At 43.3% G+C, this 22,206-nt stretch overlaps 1 protein-coding gene across 5 annotated transcripts in view; it reads left to right on the top strand.

Annotated features, from left to right (window-relative positions):
• AFG2A (AFG2 AAA ATPase homolog A) overlaps positions 1-21,388 on the top strand; it is a 220,650-nt gene extending 199,262 nt beyond the window's left edge. For all 5 annotated transcript variants that reach the window (XM_058666883.1, XM_058666885.1, XM_058666886.1 and 2 more), the window contains one exon: positions 20,551-21,388. In XM_058666883.1, coding sequence (XP_058522866.1) covers positions 20,551-20,727 — 177 coding nt within the window. In that variant the 3' untranslated portion in view covers positions 20,728-21,388. The remainder of the gene's footprint in view (positions 1-20,550) is intronic.
• The last annotated feature ends 818 nt before the right edge of the window (positions 21,389-22,206 follow it).

The following is a 22,206-nucleotide window of genomic DNA, read 5'->3' as shown; positions in this document are numbered from 1 at the left end:
CCAGGCTGAGAAGAGGCAGGTCATTTGTATAATTTGGAGTTATTTGAAGACTTGAGGGAGGGAACTGTGACCACAGCTTGCAAAGGCTGGAAGGAGTGGAAGGCTAGTTGGGGTGAAACACATGGTAAAAACAAAGTCAGATAAAGGAGCCAGAAAATGAGATCTCTTGCAAATTTTCTTTTCTTTTTTTGCCAATACTTATTTTCATCTAATTGAAAGACAAACAACAGAGAGAAAGAGAGGGAAATGTATCTTCTATCTGCTTTAAAAGCTTGCGGTGACTGAGAGGAGCCTGGAGCAAGGAATTTAGTATTTGAGTGTCCCACATGGCTGAGAGGGACCAAACTACTTGAGCCACTACTGCTGCCTGAAGCCGAAATGGGGAGCCAGAGTCCAGACTTGAATTCGTGTGCCACAGTGGCAACATGAGTGTCTTAACCACTAGGCCAAATGCCCAGCGCAGACTTCTCTTCTGAAATTATGAACATGCAAGTTGAATAGGTCAGGTTCTATAACCATATGCATGTTATGGTAAATTGGAGCATATAACAAGGTTCTTTTTTTTTCTGAAATCTTACTTTTGTCCTCTTTGAGTGTTTTTGGCTCTCCTATTGACAAATAAATAAATCCTAAAGTGAAAAGAGGAAGTCCTGGAAACAACTCAGTCACTTGGGGCTGGATTGACGGAATTGTGCAGCTATAAAAGAAACCAAGAAAAGCTTTGCATAGGAACTGTGAAGTGACCTTTAAGGAAAAAGGCAAGGCAAAGTAAAAGTGTGAAAAGTCCTGTCCAGCCCCTGACCCTGAAGACTGCTCTGGCCGCTGATTCCTCCTCTTGTCCACGTGGATGGACAAAGGAAAGCTCCTTCTCTTACAACATGCCCTTACACTCTGTTCTCCAGGGGATGGGGCCTGTGATTCTTAAACTTCTTTTTGAATTCATGCTCATGCCTTTACCCTTTCCAAAACCACTGCGTTGCCTTGACTGGAGATGCGCATCTCCTGGCAAGAGCTGTTTTCCTGACATGAGACCATACATTGCTCTGAAAGGCTGTGGGGTTGTGGCCGCATAGCCGGGCAATATTGTCTTCCTGTCGACTCTGTATGTGAAGGTCCACATGGCTTTCTCAGTGGCTCCCACCCCCCATTCTTGTGTTGCATTCATTCTGTCATAAAAGCCATGAGGGACCATGGCTGGTGTGTGGTTCCAAGTGTGTGTCAGTTGTTTCTGGCAGCCAGGGACAGCCATGTTTGTGCTTGACCAGGCATGTAGAGTATGCTCAGCCTTGTTACACATTTATAACTGAACATGGTTTTTTCAGTTTGTACAGAATAGATTAAATATTCTGTTAAAGTTATGGAACGTGAAAAAAATGGGACTAGTATGTTGACATTTGTCTAAGAAGAGGTCTCTTCCCTCAGGGTAAGCACACCAGGAGGGAAACTTGGGAACTGGATTAAGGCACTGGCTCCGCCCTGCCACTAACATCTTGCAGCAGGAGGAGTTTGAATGGGATTCAGGCCTTGTAGGTGGGGCAAGAACAGCTCTCTGCAGTGTGACGGCTGTGGGGGGTGCCCTAACCAGGCCGGACCCAATGCTGGGGACTCAGATCAAAGTCACTGCTGCCAAGTGGTGACCAAGTCCTAGGCTTACGGTGGCCAGTGCGCCTATTTGGCGCCAGGCTCTGTCTGCTGGCTTCCTGGCGGCAAGCTCTGGGGTTTACAGGATATGCAATTTCTGCCTAGGGACACCCATGAACTAGGCCAGTGTGAGTGTAGGTGAGGGATGAATTCTGGGTGACTCCCAATAACGGGGTCCTGGAACTTTCTGGCAAGCGTGGGAACTGAGACCTGGTGATTTGGCGGGGAGAGTCCATAAGATCTATTTGAGTCAGACTGATTCAGCAGCCCAAATGGGAATCCTGAGATGGGCGGTTAACAAATAGCATCACTGACTGCAACACACCAGTCCACATGAAAGTTATGAATGGTGGCCTTTCTGACAGGACTAGGTACCAGTACATGACTGGGTGGTGGAACAGTGGACGGGTCACACTTGGCAGGGTCAAGACACTAACTAGCACACAAGAGAACCAGGTTTGGGGGTAGATTCTCTGGGGGAAGTGAGGGCCCAACCCAGTGGCAGTACAAGTCCCACTGGATAGCTCATGAGCTGGGGTGGTGATGGGCTGAGCTAGGTGTGACCATGGAACCTGCCATCACTGGTAAAGGAACTGACAACAGTCTGGACAGGTCAAGGCAGTAACACCCCCAAAGATGCATCCTGAATAAGTTGTCGGGTGGGCCGAGCTGCAACTGCAAAGGGGTGGACTGGGCAGGGCCGAGCAAGGGAAGAACAGAAATCAGGATGGAGCACAGGTCATGCCAAGCTAGGCTCTTTCACTGACTGGTCTGCATGAGCCAGGGATACTAGGCCACAGCATCAAAGGCAAAGGCTGAGAAAGGTGAGGGGTTAAGCCAACTGGGTCAGAGCAACCACTGGTATGCGTGTAATCTAGGGCTGTTAATAGGCTCAGTTGGGAAGTTGTGAGAGTACACCCTTGCTGGGTTGGGGAGAGTACAGGAGCCAGAGTGTGGGCTGTTTTCTGGTCTGGAAATGGCTGCAATCTCCCTTGGCACAAGTGTGAACTGGGGCTGGGCGCACCTACCTGGGCTGGACTCCAACACCATCTGGTGCTCTGGAGAGCCTGGGTAGATGTACAACAGACTAGGCTAGGTCTCTGTCCTTATTGAGCTATGCGTGAGCAGTGGCTGGGCTGAAACAACCAACAGTAAGAACCAGAATGAATTGAAGGCAAATAAGGAAGGCTGACCCATGGACCCACCAGTCTGGGCAAGATCTGGCATAGGGAGAGGTTCTGATGGAAGAGCCTAGGCAACTCTTCTCCAAGTGAGCGCAAGAACCATGATAGGGAGCAACCCAGACCAGGCCAGAGAAAGATACCCGCTTGCATAGGTGGGGGGCAGACCAGGCTGAACCAGTTCACATCGCACGCTGGTGAATCTGAGCACCAGAACAGAGTGTGGGTCAAGCCAGGTTTGGTCACAACACATACCAGTGCACATTACAGAATGCCCAAGGTAAAATGAGCCATACCAGATGTGGCCACAGCACCCAAACAACACACATGAGAACCAAGGAGGGAGGGGGCAAAGCTGGCAGAGGAATATGGGGCTGCCCTACTGGACAACTGCTCCCACTGGAGAGTGTGAGTTGGGTTGGGGGCAGACCAGACCAGGCAGGGCTACAACACCTGTGGACCTCATGTGAGCTAGACTGGTGCAAGCAAAAATTAGAGTGGATGAGGGTTGGTTGGGCTTAGCCACAGCATCAGCTGACAGAACCTGGCACTGGGGCTAAATCTGTCAAGTTAAACTGCAGAATCACCTGGAGAGTGCATAATCCAGGAGTGGGAGTGGCCTAGAAGGGAAATAGTAGGTACCTCCCTCTTGGGTTACCACTCCCCTGGAGAACACAGAAAGCAAGGACAGGGGCAGGGGTGGCTAGACAGGAAGACACCTACCAGTATGTGTGCGGGCTGAATAGTAGGGTTGATTGGGTTGAACTAAGCTTCAATACCCATTAACATGTATGAGAGCTGAATGGGATGTGGGACAGACTGAACAAGTCTGCAGTACATAGTGGCAAGCATGGGAATCAAGGTAGGGGCAGGCTTGATGAGGGTTATGGGGAGTTGCCCCAACTAGGCTGCAGCTCCCACTGGTTTGCATGAGGACCGAGTGCGAAGTGGGCAGGATCGGGCTGGACTGCAACATCCACTGGTTCTCGTGGAAGACAGGGCTGGAAACAGAACTGACCCAGAAATTGCAACCACCAGCATGTACATAAGCTGATTGGGGCAACGGACTGTGCTGGACCCTGTACTGGCAAACACACACAAGAATCACTTCTGGGATCACCTCAGACGAAGTTTCTTTGGAGATCCCTCCAACTGAACTACTGATCTCAGAACCACAACCATGAAGAGATTGTCAGCTAGTAGATTCTGAAGAGATTTCATCGTGCTTGGAGCAGCAAAACTGGCAGCAATTCAGAACTGTTGAGCTATCAAAAATGCTTGAACAGGACCGTTGGAGCATGTCTCACATCAGGGACCTGGAGTGGGAGGTTGGGTGGGGCTTCTCCCTTTGTTTCTCCTTTGATCCAAGATACAGGGGGAAAATGATGATATTAGTGTGGAAATAGTGGTCTTACCCACTTTCCTGTAGCCCTTGACCCTTTGTACCCTGATCAACTAAGTAAGATTATAGAATATAAATAAATAAAATTGAATAAATAAAAATACCCCCGTCAGTAAATGCAGAATAACAAGAATAGAATGGCACCATTTTTGTAATTCTTAATGAATTGTAAGACTAAAGGACCATATATGACTACCAAACCGCAAAGAGAGGGGCCGCCAGTCAGTATATGCATCCTAGCATCACTTCTATAGTATCCACAAAAAAAAGACCCTGAATCTGCTCAAGCCTCTGGATCTTACTGTGTAATTTACAGCTAATGCAGTGCAGGAGGCAAGGGAACTCAATAAATAACACCATAGGGTTGTAGTCAGTAAAACACAGAATATGGGAAACTATTTAGGACATATGCTTCATGGTAAGCAAAATGAGGAAAAGCTATACAAGATATGAAGTAAATGCAATGTGTTCATCCTATTCTGATTCTAATTGAAACAAACTAGCTTTGATATATTTACAACTGGCAAAATGTCAATCATGACTTAGCATTAATAATACTAATGGATTGTTACTAATTTTTAATGTGTAATAAAAATGTTATCACTACCTTTTTTCTTTTAAAAAAACAAGCCTTGAATGATATATAATGACATTATGTATTAAATTTTATGCTTCTGGGATTTGCCTCCCAAAAAGTCATTGCAGTGTTGAGGCTGAGGATGAAAGCATAGAGGAAACTGGATTGGCCCTAAGTTGATCTTTATTAAAGCTGAGTAACAGATCAATGAGGTTACTATATGCTATTCTCTCTGTTGTAGTATATGTTTACATTTTCCTTAGTGAAAAAAAATTGAAACGAGCAAGAAAGGGGAACAAAATGAAGATGATATTATTCTGTCCATCAGTGCTAATTCTCTGCATGTCTTTGCCTTCCCTCTGGCCCATTTTTGGGGGCTGTGGGGCAGAGGGAGTTGGACAAGTTTACTAAGTAGGGTGGAGTTGTTGTAAAAGATGGCTTTAATTAATTTTTCAGCTATGAGATTTGTAAAATGAAGTCAAGGTTCTTTAAGCTCAGCATGCTGTCCACTTCCTTTTCTTTCCTTTAAGCTCTGTTAACACATACATTTCTAATTACATGCACAATTTTAATTGAATTCAGAAACTGTCTTCAAATAAAACGTTTGTAAACTTTCAAACAGAACAACTCCTGATTTGAGCTTTGTTGCTCAGTGGCCCTTAAGGCTCTTCAACGTTATCCAGTTTGGGGTTGTTATCTGTGGCCTGGAAATCATTTGCACACCCTGGAATATTATCTGTACTTCAAATGAGCAACATGGTCTTAAGAAGACAGGAGCTGGAAACAAACTGCGCTGTTTCTAGGGCTCTGTGGCAGTATGGTGAGCCCTGCTTTTGGAACTATGCCCTACTTGGCATAAGTTCGCAAGTTGTACCTTTTCAACACTGCATTTTGAGACAGTGGATTGTCAAGGCACATTGAAAAGAAACAGTGCATAAGTCACACAATTATGAGGAGCCTTCAGAAAGTTCATAGATACGTGTATTAGAAAATTCTGTTCAGGATTTCAAAATCTGTTGTACCTAGTATGTTTTAATTCATTTTCTCATGTGTAGAGGGTAAAAGGCAATTTTGAATCCTTTCCTTCATTCTCTCCATCAAACAAAATAGACCCATCTCAAATCACCTATCCAGACCCTTCCAGATATCTCCATTTCAGCTCCTCAAAACTGCATTTACCTTGTAATCAGAATGGCGTGGCTACATCTACATGTACACACACCACCACCACCACCCCCGATGGCACGGAGGAAATGACCTAATTCGATTTAGCCTCATGTTGTAGTTCCTTTGCCCTGGCTATAGAGGCTAAACCAGGCCAGTCAGACTTCTAGGAAATTTTTGGTTTATGGGACTGAGAAAATGAGAACTTTCTGGTGGCTAAAGCTGAGGAACTGTTCATGGTCATGTTCTCTACCATGTAGGCAAAACTAAAGAACAGAGAAATAAGGGAATAACAATTACAGAGAGATACTGCTTAATTGCACTAAAGTTGCTGGTTCCAGTTTGTCCACTGACTCCCATCCTTAGTTCTGGTAGGCCTAATGTTATCTGTATGAAAAATTTCTCCTTTTTGATTCAAATTGTGTTTATAGCACTAGCAAGTGAGACCTCATATAGAGCTGGTATCACAAATGATTGCACATACTGGAGATGTAGGAGAATCAGAACCATTCCCCTGGTTTAGGCATTCTAACGCAGGACAGAACTGCTCCTGAGTCTTCTGTAAAGTCAGCCTTGTTGTGTATGTCATAGTGTTAAGGATATGTGGTCTTAAAGTCTTTCCGAGGCTTTGGAGTTACTGACGATAAAGCAACTTCACACTAAACTTCCAACATATCTTGTGAACTTATATGGACCTTATGTTCCAGTATGTGTGTGTGTGCATATATATGTTTATGATTAATTTCAAAGAAAATGGTTGACAAGAGCAGGACATAATTTGTGAAACTCCTGAAGTTATGGTTGTCATAGACTTTAAAGTATAAACCTATTAAATCTGTCTTGCATTCTGGTTTTATTTCTAGTTAGAATCCAAGATGCTAAAGTGGGGTGCCTGGCTTTCTGGCATAAGCAGTTGAGGCCCTGGATGCAACACATGCCACAGGTGATTGCGCATGTCAGATGTGAGTGAGGCTGAGGCAGAAGCAGGCCCCTGCTCAGAAGCATGCACCATGTAACACAGCCAAGGCGGAGCCTGTTGAAAGTTGAGGGATCCAAATGAGGAAGGGTAAAACCTTAAGAGGAAATTCTTGGCATTTGCTTCAGTCTTCTTTTTACAACATTATAAGGTGCTTTTATGTTTATATTTTATTATTCATAATAGAGAGTATGTTAGCTGTGATTGCAAAATAGTTTCCGTTGTGTCATAATCCCTTGTGTCCAGTTGGTTCACATCTGTGAGAAGCTTTCTGCTCAGTTAGAAATGTCTACTAGTTTCTTTGTAGTCATCCAGTTTTTGATGCTTAGAAGTCTGAAGAAAGTTCACCTAATTTATGATGGTGAGGTAAAGTGTATGGACTAAGATTTGCTAATTATGTATGCTCAAATTCAGTCAGTTTTATGTCTTCAGGTTTTACAAACCAGATAAACCTTTTAAAAGTACATCATTAGCTTTCAAAGATACCAGCTGCTGCCTTTTACTACCAAACCAATCCTATGCTTTGATAATTTTATTTTTTAGCTAAAATGATTTAAAATATGATTTATTCATCATCAACAAGTAATTTCATCTATTCCTACAATGCTTTCCACATTTATGGCCTGCTGTTAGTAATTTTCCCATTATATTGGCTTGGTGGGTTTTGGGTTTGTTTGTTTGTTTGTTTGTTTTTTGTCTGACATTTTTGTAAAGCAGTTAAGAAGGATACTTAGACTTGATGGTCTATTAATTAATGGACTTGATCACAAAAGTGGATATATACTTGGGTTAAAGTCTTCATGACCTGAATAAATCTTTATTCTTCTCCTTGGTGTGCACCAGCTAACTGTAATGAAAACATCCTCTGTGGCTCTTAGGTATTTTTCATACCTTGGATTAAATGCATATATAATTTGGTTTATTGTTATAGATAAGTTAGCCAGGTCATACTACTGACTTTCAGATAAGTAAAACCTGAGATTTTTCTTTCCTTTTTCCTTTTTGGTGGACACCAATAGTGTCCTCTGTATAAGACAACAGCCTACATAATTTTACAGATGATGAAACTCCCTTTGCTCTGTTTACTGTTATGACCAGAGAGCAGAAACGAGCATGAACTTCAGTTTACTAATGGCATAACTGAAATTATACAGAGTTAATGTGTACCACTTGTAGATTCTAACATTATCTTAGAAAGTTGGGTTTTTGCATTCCTTAAATAATACACTTAAATTTGCAGTACTAGCACATTATTATCCTACCTTTTTCTTCTTTTAATGGATGGAAATAGTCCTTAAAGACCTTTCGATTCCTGTTCATGTAAATTAAAGCCTAAATAAGCATATGTTGGAGGCAGCTGTTAAAATTTTCTAGGGTTTAACAGGAAAGCCTAAAAAAGTAAAACTGATTTAACTTACAGTAAGATCACCTTCACTTCATATTTTCTGTACTCCGCAACTGTGACAACTCCAGCCAAATTGTGTTCCACCCCAAGTCATCTGAAAGGGGGAAAGTAAGTATTATTATGAAGCATGCATAGAACTTAAGAAGGTTTGAAATAGGGTTACTGCAGAGCGTTGATTCTGAACCCCTTCTTTGGGCGATTATGGCACTGAAAGCTCTGAAACTTTTCCTGAACAGTACCTATACGTATAAACAGGTGCATGTTTTTGTAAAGTTCAGTGTATTCTTGAACCCATTTAGATATCCCACAGATTGTAGCTTAAGAATTTTTGCTACATTGTGAACACACACACATTAAAAGCCACTTGAAAGTATCCAGTTCATTTAACAAGACAATATTTTCTTATTATTTGTGTTTAAAAACAAAATACTGTAGTATAACTTTCTTAACAGTGGGGTTATTAAACATAAATATTATTAATCAGTACCTCAAAAAAATGTAAGAAGTGTGTGTAAGATAATCATGATTTTCTCCTTGTCATGTGTCAATGGGATATCCTTTTTGTGAATCACCAGCTCCTGTCTTCAGATGCCCATTAGCTAGCTACAGCTTATAGTCTCTTTTTCCTATTTAACAAATAGTCATATTCTATCACCATATTATATTCTAAAATAATTTTAGGTATGCCGAGCAAGTCTGTTCATTAGTGCAGGTCAGGCTACAGCCGTTGAGAAAGGAATGAAAACCACTCATTACAGGTGAATGGTCCAGAAGGATTAGAACCCCAAAAAATCCCAAGTCAAAATCCCAAACTAGGTGACCCAGGGCATCCCTGAGGCGATAGGGTTTCCAGGGAGGTGTGCTGGTGGGGTGTGTGTGTGTGTGTGTCAGTAGGGCAAGATGCAGGGGATGATGACAGATGAGGAAATACAGACTGTTAAACCAGTTTCCATATTCCCTCCTATTCCCCCCATGCCCTGGTGGAGAAATTACTTGGGAAAGAGACGGAAGCTCTTCAGGTAGCTAGACTTTGCTTGCTTTCCTCTCCCAGGGATAGTGCATTTTCCTCTCCTCTTGGCCTACTCTTTTTTGCTTTTTGAACCAGAGAAGACAGTTACCTTGATTGTGGTTGTCCCAGTAGGAGTCACGTGTGTAACTTGTATAGTGTATGTGTGGTGTTTTTTTTTTAAAGGGAAAAAAACACTTTTCATATTTGTTCAAAGATGACTCCAGCATGAGACCTTTTCTTGGACTTTAAAGGTGGCAAATTAGTGTTTACAATGACACCTAGTACATCCAAAGCTGCTGGCGTTTGTGGAACTTGTAGTCGAATGAGAGAGACAGAAATGTAACACAGGTAACTCTGGTTGAGGGTTGTGATATGAAAAAGTAATGCTGGCAGCTATGAATAACACAAATTAGTACAGATCTAGTGATCCTGAAATAAGCAAGCCTGTGGAGGGGAGAGGTTATTCCTAGCATTGCTCCCAGTGGCAATGTTTACAACTTTTAACTACATTGGCCAGTGTTTTTGCACATTAGAATTTTGTGAGACTTTGTTTCTTTCCTGGTGCCTGGTAATTTGTTATTCAACAAATCTTTGTTGAATAACGAATGAGAAGGGCTCTATGATAAAAATTACAGGGCATGGGCCCAGCATGGCAGCCTAGCGGCCAAAGTCCTTGTCTGGGTCCCATATGGGCGCTGTTTCTAATCCCAGCAGCCCTGCTTCCCATCCAGCTCCCTGCTTGTGGCCTGGGAAAGCAGTTAAGTACAGCCTAAAGCCTTGGGATCCTGCACCTACGTAGGAGACCCGGAAGAGGCTCCTGGCTCCAGCCTTCGGATTGGCTCAGATCCAGCCATTGCGGCCACTTGGGGAGTGAATCATGAGACCAAAAATCTTCCCTGTCTTTCCTCCTGTCCGTATATCTCACTTTGTAGTAAAAATAAATCTTAAAGAAAAATTTACAGAACATGTGATGGCAGAAGTGTGATAGCTCAGTGACTAAAATCCTCACCTTGTATGCACCAGGATCCCATATGGGTGCTGGCTCATATCCTGGCTGCTCCACTTGTCATCCAGCTCCCTGATCATGGCCTGGGAAAGCAGAAGACAGCCCAAGGTCTTGGGACCCTGCATATCCACGTGGGAGACTCAGAAGAAGCTCCAGGCAACTGGCTTTGGATCATCTTGATTAATGACCACTTGGGTAGTAATTCAGCGGATTGAAACTCATTCTCTTTCTATCTCTCTCTTCTATAAATCTGACTTTCCAATAAAAATAAATAAATTTTGTAAAAAAAAGAAAAAAACATTAAAAGGTGGAGAAATTTACCATGTTCTTGGATTGAAAGAGTTAACACCATCAAAAGATCCGTATTACCAAAAGTAATATACAGATGCAGTGTAATCCCAGTGAAAATTCTAACAACATTCTTCTCAAAAAAGATTATACAAAAAAATTCATCTGATAGCACAGAGACAACAACTAACAACTTCTGTATGATGAAGTAAATGATCAGTCAGTCAAGTGAAGAAGCAACCAACAGAGTGGGAGAAAATCTGCACACTACACAGAAGATAGGGGATTAATATCCAGGATTTACACAGAGGTTCAGAAACTCAACAGGAACAAAACAAACAATCCCGTGAAGAAATTGGCGAAGGAAATGAACAGGCATTTTTCTAAACAAATTCAGGTGACTAATAGGCATATGGAGAAAATGCTCAGACTGACTAGCTGTCAGGGATACAAATGAAAACCACATTGAGGTTCCACCTAACTCCAGAAATCTGCTAACACCACCTGCTGGCATGGATGTAGGGTAAAAGTAGCCCTACTGTGCTGCTTGTGGGAGTGTAGGCTAGTGCAGCCACTGTGGAAACCAGTATGGAGAATTCTAAGGCAACTGAAGAATTGATCTACCCTGTAATCCAGCTATACTACTCCTGGGAGTATATCCAAAGAAAGTGAAATTTGCATATGTGGAATTGACTTGCAACCCTATTTTTGTAACAGCCCAATCCCAATCCACAATTGCCAAGACATGGAAACAACCCAGATGCCCATTGTATTCTCTTGTTTCTATACCTTAACAATATGATACTAGATTTTCTGTGATTGCCTACACCTACAGTGCCATGATACACTTAAATAGCAGAATGATGGAATTGACTGTTGCTGAAGTACTACACTATTGTAATAATACGGGGGAGGAACAAGGGGAGATCCTATACCAACAAAACCATGTCATGGGGGGAGAAAAAATAAAAATACAGGGCAGGGTCTGCATCCCATATTGGAGCGCTGATTCATGTCTCAGCTGTTTCACTTCTAATCCATCTCCCTGCTAACTACCTGGAAAGGCAGTGGAAGAAGATGGCCCAAATACCACTGTCACCCATGTGGGAGACTTGGATGGAGTTCCTGGCTCCTGGCTTTGGCCAAACATAGCTGTGGTGGCGTTGTGACTGTTGGGTGAGTGAATCAGCGGCTGGAAGATTCTCTTGTCTCCCTTTCTCTCTCCCTTCCCCTCCCCACCCCTCCCCTCTCCCCTCCCCACTCCTCCTCTGTCCCCCCTCCCTTCCCCTCCCCTCCCCACTCCTCCCTTCCCCACCCCTCCCTCTCCCCTCCTCCCCTCTCCTCTCCTCTCCTCCCCTCTCCTCTCCTCTCCTCCCCTCTCCTCCCCTCTCCTCCCTTCTCCTCCCCTCCCCTCCCCTCCCCCTCCCATTCTCTCCTCTTCTTTTCTCTCTCATTCTGCTTTTTAAACAAATTAAGTAGCTGGACTCTATGTTTGGTATACGCTTGCAATGGGGGAATCTCAACTGAACTTGAGCTGTGGTTATGCAACAAGGTGGAGGAATCCACCATGGTGGGAGGGTTTGGGGAGGGGTGGGGAGAACCCAAGTACCTATGTAACTGTGTCACATAATACAATGTAATTAATGAAGTAAAATAATAAATAATTAAAAGAAAAAAAAATAAGTCATTTTGAAAGAAGAAAAATTACTAGGGAGCTTCTAGCACCTCTTTTACCCTCTTAGCCCTCTCCTTCCCTACTCAGTACTTTCTATTCTTTCCATTCCCATAGTGGTTTGGTATTTTCCTTTCAAGGCTGAAAATATTCCTTTTTTAAATCTTGTTATGTTTCAGTTAAAGTTAGAGACATTGAAAATGTCCACAGGCACAAATAGTAAAAATGATATGCTGAAACAGTTAACTAAGAACCCAAGATGTTTCCAGACCCAAAACCGTGTAGAATAATCATTTTTTGTGTAAATTTTTTTAAAGCAAAAATTCTTAAAGGCTTCTCCATGTGTACAGACTAAAGCAATGTACATTTTAAATACTTCCAGGTAACTTGAAGAAATTAAACAGCCAAGTGTATTTCCCTAATGCTATTAGGCTTCAAATGTGTCTTTACCGAAACTGCCTTTTCTGTTGACTCAGTACTGTGTATGGCATTGTAGACTGTATGATTTCAGTATTATCCCAGGTGGATTATCCTGAAGCCTGTTTTCCAAGGGAGTGTAGCCCAAGAGCAGCAGTATAATCGTTAGATAATTCCTTAAATCAAATCTGTCGTCCAAAATTCTTCCCTCACTGCTTACGGGTTTTGGGTGAAATAGCAGGAACTTGAAAGCAGTGCGTCTTGCTGCCATTCGTGAGCACATTTTTTCTCTGTGATCTGCTTTCTTGGCAGTTTGGGACATGGCTTGCTATTTGTGCCTTTGGCAGTGTGACTTGCATTTGGCACTCTGGGCCAGAGGCCTGCTGTGCTCCCTTCAGCCCCATCTTTCATGCCTGGCCATTCAACCACCTTTCAGTGAGGCTCAAAGGGTCTGGCTGAACTGACCCTCCCTCTGCAGCCGCTGGAGCACATAATCTCCCAGGTAGTCTCCTCCTTGAAGCACCTGCAGGGCGTGCTGTTCCGGACCAGCAGGATGCCACTCTCGGCTAGCTTCCTAATCCCTCCGACAGGAGGTCGCAGGGCTGGGAAAGTGAAAAGAAAAGCAAGGGGCGGGCTGAGCAGTGTGAATACAATGTCACTGCCTGGCTCAGTGGCTGCACCACAATCAGCGCCAGCTGCAGCCCAATTAAGTTCAGCAGGTCACAGGTGTTCCAGACAGAAGATGCTTTTAACGAAACCACGTTTTTGAAAATACCTAAGACTTTTTAAAGCACTGCAGCCCCAGTTCTTTTGGTGTAGTCTTTAAAGCTATTTAATGCACTTGAAACTCAAAGCAGCTGAGATTAGGTCTGGCTGGGAGGCATGCTTTCTTCCTGCCAACAGCCCTGCTTGGGGTGCAGCTGCAGCCTGTGGGTAGTGGCCTGGACTGCGCTCTCAGCCCTGCATCCGAGGATGACTGCGAGGCCAGGTTCCTGTCCTAAAATGCAATGGTCTCTAGGAGACAGTTGTAGTTTTCCTGTGAACTTTTATGCAGCCCGCTGTGTGCTAGCCAAGCCTCAGGTGGGAATTCAGCTAGTTTGCCTAAGTGAAGGTCAGCTTCGTTTTCTGCCACATTGCAGCTTGCAGCTTTTGTTTGCTCCAGAGAACCAGGTGCTCCCTTTGTCTCCTGGGGGTGGCAAGTAAAATTAGGGTTGGCTGTTAAGCCACCTTCACATCTTGGTGACATTTCCTCTCTCTGGGGGAGATATAGATACTGTCCCAGAGGTACATGAAAATTTGTGAAAGTAAGAGATTGCACGTTGGGAGCAACTTTTGCATCCACTACTTAACTGGCCTATTGCGGCAATATCCCTTCCTCCCCCAGCATGTTGGCATCAGCCAGCACCAGGCAGGTGCAGATACTGCCTAGGCATTAACTACAGAAGTGACTGTGTCTTACCAGGAAGTGAAGATACGTTGCAATACGCATCTCTACTCCCAAATAAAAGGAGGACTCTTAATGAAACTATTAAATATACCTTCACAATAGGATATTAGACTCTCTACCATTGTCAGTACCTACAATTAAATAGCAGACTGATGGACTTGTGACTGTTACTGAAGGACTATGTACTGTTGTAATAATATGCAGAAAAACAGGGGCAGGAATGGGGGGGTAATGAGGGGAAGCACTGTGTTAATGGTGCCAGATGAGGGGGCAAAAAAAAAGTAGCTGTGCTTCGCCTTATTGTTGGATTCCACACCTCTTAGCTAAGAAGTTGTAGTGCTACTGTGAAACTGAAAAGAACAAGGGAAGGGATGTGACTAACCAAAGTCACGCCCACATATGCAGGTCTTCCTGCCTCTAATTCAACTTGGTAAACCATCTCTGCCCTTTTTATCACATCATTTTAAAAAGGTATTACTGTCTGCTTAGAAACCACATTGGTTTTGAATCCTGAGGTGTCAATGTTCCTATTTTCCTAAGCCCAGCCACCTGTTTAAATTCTTGTCCCATGGACTGGGGAAAACAACTATAGCCTGTGTTTAAGGAGGTTTAGGTTTTTTTCCACAGTGAAGTAAGACATTGTTCTTATTCTTGCCATTCAGAATTCTGCAAACTTGCCTCTTTGCCCTTTTGCAAATAAAAAGTGGGGTAATTAGATTTCCCAAGGTTCATTGGTCAAGAGCCTTGTCCTCCTAGGGTGTAGCTTCCCCACACAGCTCCCAAGTGGGTTGTCTCACATAATCCAGTTATTGCTGCATTGTTCTGAAGGCACTGCTTTTGCAGAAGACAAGCATGGCATGAAAATACATATGCCTGCGTGCCTGAACTTTTGTTGCTGAGTTGCTTCCTGTATTGGAAAACCATTATAACTTTGTTCAGTGGCTTTGTTTTGAGGATTTTGAAACTTGCACTAAAAATCTTCTCCTTCCCTGTTATTAGGAATATGCTTTAATCTTTCATGTAGATATTTCCTGCTTGTTTTTGCTTTTTGCCAGATACCTGTTAGTTATTACTGCCAAACAAGTGTGAGAGAATTCATGATGTGTAGCATCAAATAAACTGGTTCCATGGCCACCAAAACAAAACTCTTAGGCCAGCCCTGACAGTGAGAACTTGGGCCTATTCTGACAAGTGTTTTGCCTCGTTTTCTGGATTCCATCCATCATAGATAATAATGCTTTCACCTTTTCAAACTTAAGTGTCAGGTTTTTTTTAACTGACTAAGAATATAATGCAGCTTTACAGAGCCAGCTAAGGCACTTACATTTTTGTAGCCTAATGACAAAAGCGATCTTGCAGTTCTTGGAGTGATCTAGTCTGCATTCTTTCTGGAAGGCGACAAGATGGTGAAGGGATCAGGCAGAAAACTTCCAGAGTCTTTTTGCCAGAGAGGTTAAGGAGCTCCAGTGGCCAAGAGTTTCCTCTCTGAACAGGTTAGTTTAACATTTTAATCTGTAATTCAACCTCAGCTACTCATTTACCCATCATGTCAGAGATGAGTTAGTTCTTCTGTGATCTCATGGAGAAAATTCAGCTGAACTCCGTTTCCAGCGTAAAAGAGTCACAGACTCCATTTGGTTTAGATGCTATGCCAGCAAAGCAAGGAGTGTCCTAGTCCCTGTGCACACAGGAGAAAGGAGCAGATGGAAGAAACACTGACTTACCTCATGAGGTAAGATAACAGCGAGAAAGGTCTTAGTTTTAGTTGAATGCCTTTTAATCCTCAGACTAGTATAGATTGTTGCACTGCTGGTAAAGTTTCTGAGATCTTTGTTAGTTCTAGTATAGTTTCCCTCTCCCCTCTCCTCCCCTAATGTAACACAGCAAAACAGTTTCTGTCTCTCTCTCACCAGTTTTAATTTCTTGATGTTGCTGCTCTTTGACTGCATTCAACAACCTGGTTCTCTTGCCTTCTCTTCTCTTGTTCAACCCTGGTGCCTATTCTCAGTCCTTAACTAGATCTGTTCCTTGTGTTTCTAAGCCCAGTTCCTTTTTCTGTCTATTCTAGAATAGGGAAGAGCAGAATTCAAAATGATGTGAGTGGCGGGAGCCATATTGTTGCTTAGGAAGGTGCTGGATGTGGGTTGGTGTCTCACAGGTGTGTACTGAAGATCTCTAGGAGGTCATTTATAAGGGGGTTCTGCCAGAAACTAGGAGGGAAAGGGCTTTGTAGGAACAGTGTGTGTCTGTTCTGACTGGTTGATAATGTCTAGACAGTATAGGCCGATAGCTCACTGTTTAGAGCCCAGGAAGTTCCAAGAGCCAGGTGCTAGCTGATTTGGTGTCTGATGTTTATTACGTGTAGGTGGTAGTGCCTGCCCCTTCACCTGGTACAGGAGCAAGCTGGCTGCCTCAAGACTCTTTGGTAAGGACACTCAGCTTGTCCCAAGGCATTGATTCATTTGCCACTTCTTAATACCATTTCATTGGGAATTCACATTCATTAGTTTTAGCATATGTATTTTGAAAGAAACAAAACATTTTCTTGAGTGCACTGCACCAGAGAAAATTAAGCAGACAGAATTATTTTGCCCAAAATGTATTTGTTTAAAGGGTGCTTGCTTCCCTAGGCAGGATTACTGTCATGAGGCGTGGCAGTAAGCAGGAAAGTGGGACATCCCTGCCTGGGAATTTATGCCCCAGGAGTGGTTCCCCAGAGCAAAGAGAAACCAGTTAGGCAGTGAGTGTCCTAAGAATACTACCCTTTCCAGACCTGCTTTTGTGTTAGGGAAGAAGAACCAATAATCCAATTAAAGCTTTTCCCTTCAGAATTTCTAAGGAAAAACTAAAAACAAAAGAACCTTTAGGAGTTGTATCCTGTCAGCAACTTGAACACGCACTGCTTGTAGGCTCAGTTTAGAGCTTTTAAGGCGACTGTCACTGAGTAGCTTTTACTCCCTCTGTGGCCACACATCTTTGAAAACTCTTATTATTGTTATTTTTTAGTGACGTTTAGTGGGTTGAATTGCTGGTCCTTTATTCTTCCTTTGACTCCTCAGGCTAGGCAGTGTAAGCACTGATGCCTTTGTTCTACCTGTCTGTTTTTTTGTGTTTTGTTTTGTTTTGTTTTCTGACTTTATTCCATGTAATTGGAATGCCCTCTCGGCACTTCTCATGTTGTTTACTATATTTGTATGTGTGTATTTATTTTCTTCCTCCTTCCCTCTCCAGTGCACTGTGCTCTTGCCTACCTGATACCATAGCACACAGGGCAGTTCACCTTGACTCTGCCTCCTAATCCCGAGTACAAGAGGAGAAAGATACTGTGCCGTCTCCCAACTGGCCTCAAACAATTATGGCACAGGTCAGCATTCGGTGGCTAGGTGAACAACAAGATGAATGAAAGACTGGCTACATTTCCAAAGTGTCCTCTACATCTTCAGTTATTGGTTGCATATTGATAGGTGGAAGTAGCAGAACATTAAAAGCAGAAAGATTTTCCAAAATGATGGCTTCCTGATGGCATCCCTTAGAAATAAAACGAAGCAGGCATGTTGCCTGAAGCAGTATTGGCTTTGGATAGTTACATTGCCTTGCGAAGGCCTGACAGCAGTACAGCCTCTGCACAGAGGAGGCCAGTGAGTTCCACTTTTCAACTTTTCTTCCCCACCCCCGTTTTTTGTTTGTTTATTTTCTCTTAAAAATTCTATAGGTCATCCTCATCTAAGCCAAACATTTCTCAGTTCTCTGCTCAAACCAGGTTTCTATTTCTGATGATTTGTAGTTCTCCAAGTTGGATAGAACTGTCAAGGCCAGTCCTTAATATAGAGGGGACTTCTCTGAAGTTCACCTGCACTAGAGTTCCTAGGTGAAAACATCCACCTTCCAGACCATGTCTCACTACGAGTGGCCCCTTTGTCTCTGCAGTGGAGATGATCACAAGAAGCGAGTTATAGCTCATAGAAGAATCTAGTGATTCAGAAGTGAAGGAAGGGGGGTTGATAGGCAGAGATGGAGTGTTCAGGGCAATGACCTTAGAGTAACCTTTTAGGTTTTGGTGACATAGTACTTCCCATTGCCTACATGTCTGTGCCCTGCTGTGTTGGGCTATGACAGTCCAGTAGCCAGAGGAGCACAGTCATTTATTTCCCCGATTCCCTCTGAGTTTCATTGCTGTTAGCTCCCTTCTCGGATGTGTGAGATGGTGCTGTAGTCACCCCTAGCCAGGTGATCCAGATCTGAGGAATTTTTGAGAGATTATAGAAAACCTTTTGCTCCCATCTGCTTCCTTCTTCAACCCCACCCCCACATTCTGTCACCTACCACCACATCACGTGTGGCCACTGCATCTGACCTGCGTCCATCACACTTTACACATACCCATTTCAGCAAGGTCACTACAGAATGTGGAGATATCAGTCCCATCCTAGTCAAGGCACCCACAGGGTTGACGTGAGTGCAGCATGGTGTTTTAATTAAATTGGTTTCAGTATCCAGTGTTGTAGGGGAGGAACGGGAATCAGGCACCCAGTGCCTGGGGAAAGCAGACCTAAGTGCTTGGGCCCCTGTACCCATGGGGGAGCCCCAGAAGAAGCTAATGGTTTCATATCAGCCCAACTCCAGCTATTGTAGTTTGGGGGGTGAAGTGAAATAGCAGACAAAAGACTTCACTCACTCTGTCCCTCTAACTCTGCCTACCATAATGGGGGTCGGGGGGGTGGGCACCCAATAAACGCTGTACCATTATGTACTAAGCCGTGATTTGACCTGAGTTCTCCATTCCCATTAACTGGAGGAGAGTCACACATGACCCTGGTCCCTGTGCAGCTGGGAGGGAGAGGGAGGACAGGACTGGACCGTCCAGCAGGACAGTCAATGCTCTTTGCCTCTTCCAGTGTTTCTGTAAACTTTTTAGCCCCACAAGCATTGCTTCAAATTCTTTTCCTGCTGGAAAAAAAGTTCTTTCAGATAGGAAGTGGGTGAGGACCCTCCCAACCCTGCTCCTCTACCTCTTTTGATGACATCCCTGAGATCCGCTTGGAACATGGTGGAACAACTGGATAGCCATGCTATCCGTGCTGGGCATTTCACGGGATTTACTCCGCTTATTAATTATCACATTCTTGTTTTCAAAAGAACTCTTTTTGCACAAGAACATGTGATGAAGTGGTTTTTCTAATCCCAAGAAGTTTTATTTTTTCCCTTCAACAAGTTGGTAGCCACTTTCTTTTGGGGAAAGCATTAACATGCATAACCACCACAGTTAACTTCAGTGCTCACTAATGAAGCCCAGAACTAATAGTTACATTGTTGTAATTTGACAGAGCCATCTAAATCTATGCATGTTTTTTGAAAGCTCCCTAAACATGCTGCTAAATCCTTTAAAAAGCTACTAAACTGCTTTGGCAGCCATTAGCCTAGCCTAAGCAGAGGAGCTCTTTTCAGTAAGTGAACAAACAGAGAAAATATGCTGAATGGCTGGACAGATGTGTTTCAGCTGGCCCTTTCATTTACCAATATAAGGGTGCAGTCAATATCAATCACTGTTTTCCCTGTTGCCCTGAAAATCACAATATCTCTTTTCATCCTGCAAGCTCTTTTCACCACAGTAATGTGTCTTTAGAATGACACTGGCATCAGCCCGCTTCCTCTGTCTGAAGTCCAGGGAGCTTAAAAACACATTTCAGGATTCTTGAACCTTCCTCCGCTTCCGTTCTGCTACCACCCACTCTCGCCTCCCTCCCTCTGTGTCCACTCCGTCCCCTCCCCAGATTCTTTTCCGTTTTCCCAACTTTCCTCACTGAGTAAACAATTCACATCTCTTCTAATGCAGGTCCACAAAGTAAATGTTACAAGCATGTCTCTTGTTCCCAAGATTGAAGGCCTCGGGAAGGGCTCCACATGAAGAAAGCTCACCCATGCTGATAAACGAGCGTCTGATGGGCATGGGTGTAAGGACAGGCCATGCTTGTGTGCACAACTGCACCCTTTGAGAGCCCCTCCTTCTTCCGCTGCCCTGTCACACACTTGTGTCCCCCCAGGCCATCCCATGTGACAGTGTGTGCAAGTGCACATTGATGCACCTTCACGGTTGGGACCACTGCCACAATGCAGACATCTTGTGGTGCTGATGCGTCGTAATGTCTATGAAGGCAGGAGCATATGTTAATATGCTAACGGAGGAGAAAGCACTGTATAATTACTTGTTTTCCTTTTGAAAATTTAAGTCCAGTAATTTCAGCAAGAAAGTTTGAACAATCCAATTAGGGCTTTAGAAGGTACTGCAGGTGATTAGAATAATATATTTTTGGAAAAGTATTGATGGTTTTCTTCCTGCATTTGCTCCTCTGTTTTCTGCATTTCAGATTGTAGCCGTCTGCAGAGAGGCTGCGCTCCTGGCTCTGGAAGAAGACATTCAAGCCAACTGCATCATGAAAAGGCATTTCACTCAAGCCTTGAGCGCCGTGACACCTCGAATTCCTGAGTCGCTGAGACGTTTCTATGAAGAATATCAAGAGAAGACTAGGCCACATGCATTCTGAGAAAATACATGTATTTGTTATGCTTGAAACCCTTCCTTGAGAAAATGTGTTTCCTTTTAAAAATTTGTCTCAAGTCTTAGAAGAAATCCTTGGTATAGACAACGTGTCTGAAGCACACTCACTAGCGTGTGAGTACTCACTACAGTGCTTGCAACTGTTTGTATCAAAGGCGTGTGATGAGAATATCTCTGGGCATGAGCCCAAGTCAGTTTGGATTGAAAATGTGTGCTAAATTTTAAAAAGCAAACATTGAGTGTTTTCATTTTCATGCTGGTCCATTCGCAGCACAAAATGATTTCCTTACACCAGAATCTGTTGCAGTGCCTTTGTAAGTGGCAAACCTGTGGGTGCCATTTTTGTAGAGCATAGAAAACGTATGTGAATGAATGCATGCCGAGAAATATTCTCAAATCTGTATTGTGAAGGCCAGCTAGTGATTATGGTCCTGTTTCCAAATATTTTTGTTTTCATTATAATATACCTACATTTTTTACTTTAGCCTTCTTTACATGCACCTAGACAAAAATTTAAAAATAACAAGTAAGAATCATTTCATATAATATGAAGATGCCCTTTGAAAATTTGTACAATTGCAAGTATAAGCCCACTGTGTGCCTGGAGTTATGGGCTTGTTTTGTTTTCATAAAAGGCCATAAATAAATGAAGTGTTTGTGTTTTAATTTGCACATACATTCAGGTTGCAAGTTAATTTTTCAGTTCAAAGATAATCCTGGTTTTACAATTCATCACGTTGTTTTCTGTTGCACTCTAGATATATTTCTGCTGCTTATAATTTCTTGACACCTTAAGAAATGTTTCAGAACATGATCCCCTGACCGCCAATCAGAAGCTTGCACACAAATTTGGTAAGTGTAGATCATTGAAAATTCCCAGAAAGACAAGCCAGGGATTAAATTTCTGATAATCAAAGTGACAAGCTGTACAGTGCTTAGTGACAGAGACTGCGCTGACATCTGTTCATCCTGTGACTATCAGATGCGAAAGGCAACGTAGGTTTGCTGATACGTAAAACAACAATAAGACGAAGAGTATTATCTAGAACTGCGCTGTTCCATATAATATGCCAAATATAATGACCACTTGTTGCACGCGGCTGTTTACATTAAAATTAAATAATACTAAACATTTCGTTTGTGAGACAGCTTAGCTGTTTCAAATGCCCAGCAGCACATGTGCAAGTGTCTGCCATATTGAACAGTTAGAATGTTTTCATCAGTCAGAATTTTCTGTTGGATATTGTTGGATTAGAAAATAAGACTGGGCCCCAGCAGCGTGGCCTAGCGGCTAAAGTCCTCGCCTTGAACGCGCCCGGGATCCCATGTGGGCACCGGTTCTAATCCCGGCAGCTCCACTTCCCATCCAGCTCCCTGCTTGTGGCCTGGGAAAGCAGTCGAGGACAGCCCAGAGCTTTGGGACCATGCACCCGCGTGGGAGACCTGGAAGAGGTCCCAGGTTCCT

Source organism: Ochotona princeps, chromosome 7, assembly GCF_030435755.1.
Source record: "Ochotona princeps isolate mOchPri1 chromosome 7, mOchPri1.hap1, whole genome shotgun sequence".
In the NCBI taxonomy this organism is placed as follows: domain Eukaryota; kingdom Metazoa; phylum Chordata; class Mammalia; order Lagomorpha; family Ochotonidae; genus Ochotona; species Ochotona princeps.
The sequence above is the reverse complement of the archived record's forward strand: the minus strand, read 5'-3'. Positions and strand labels throughout refer to the sequence as shown.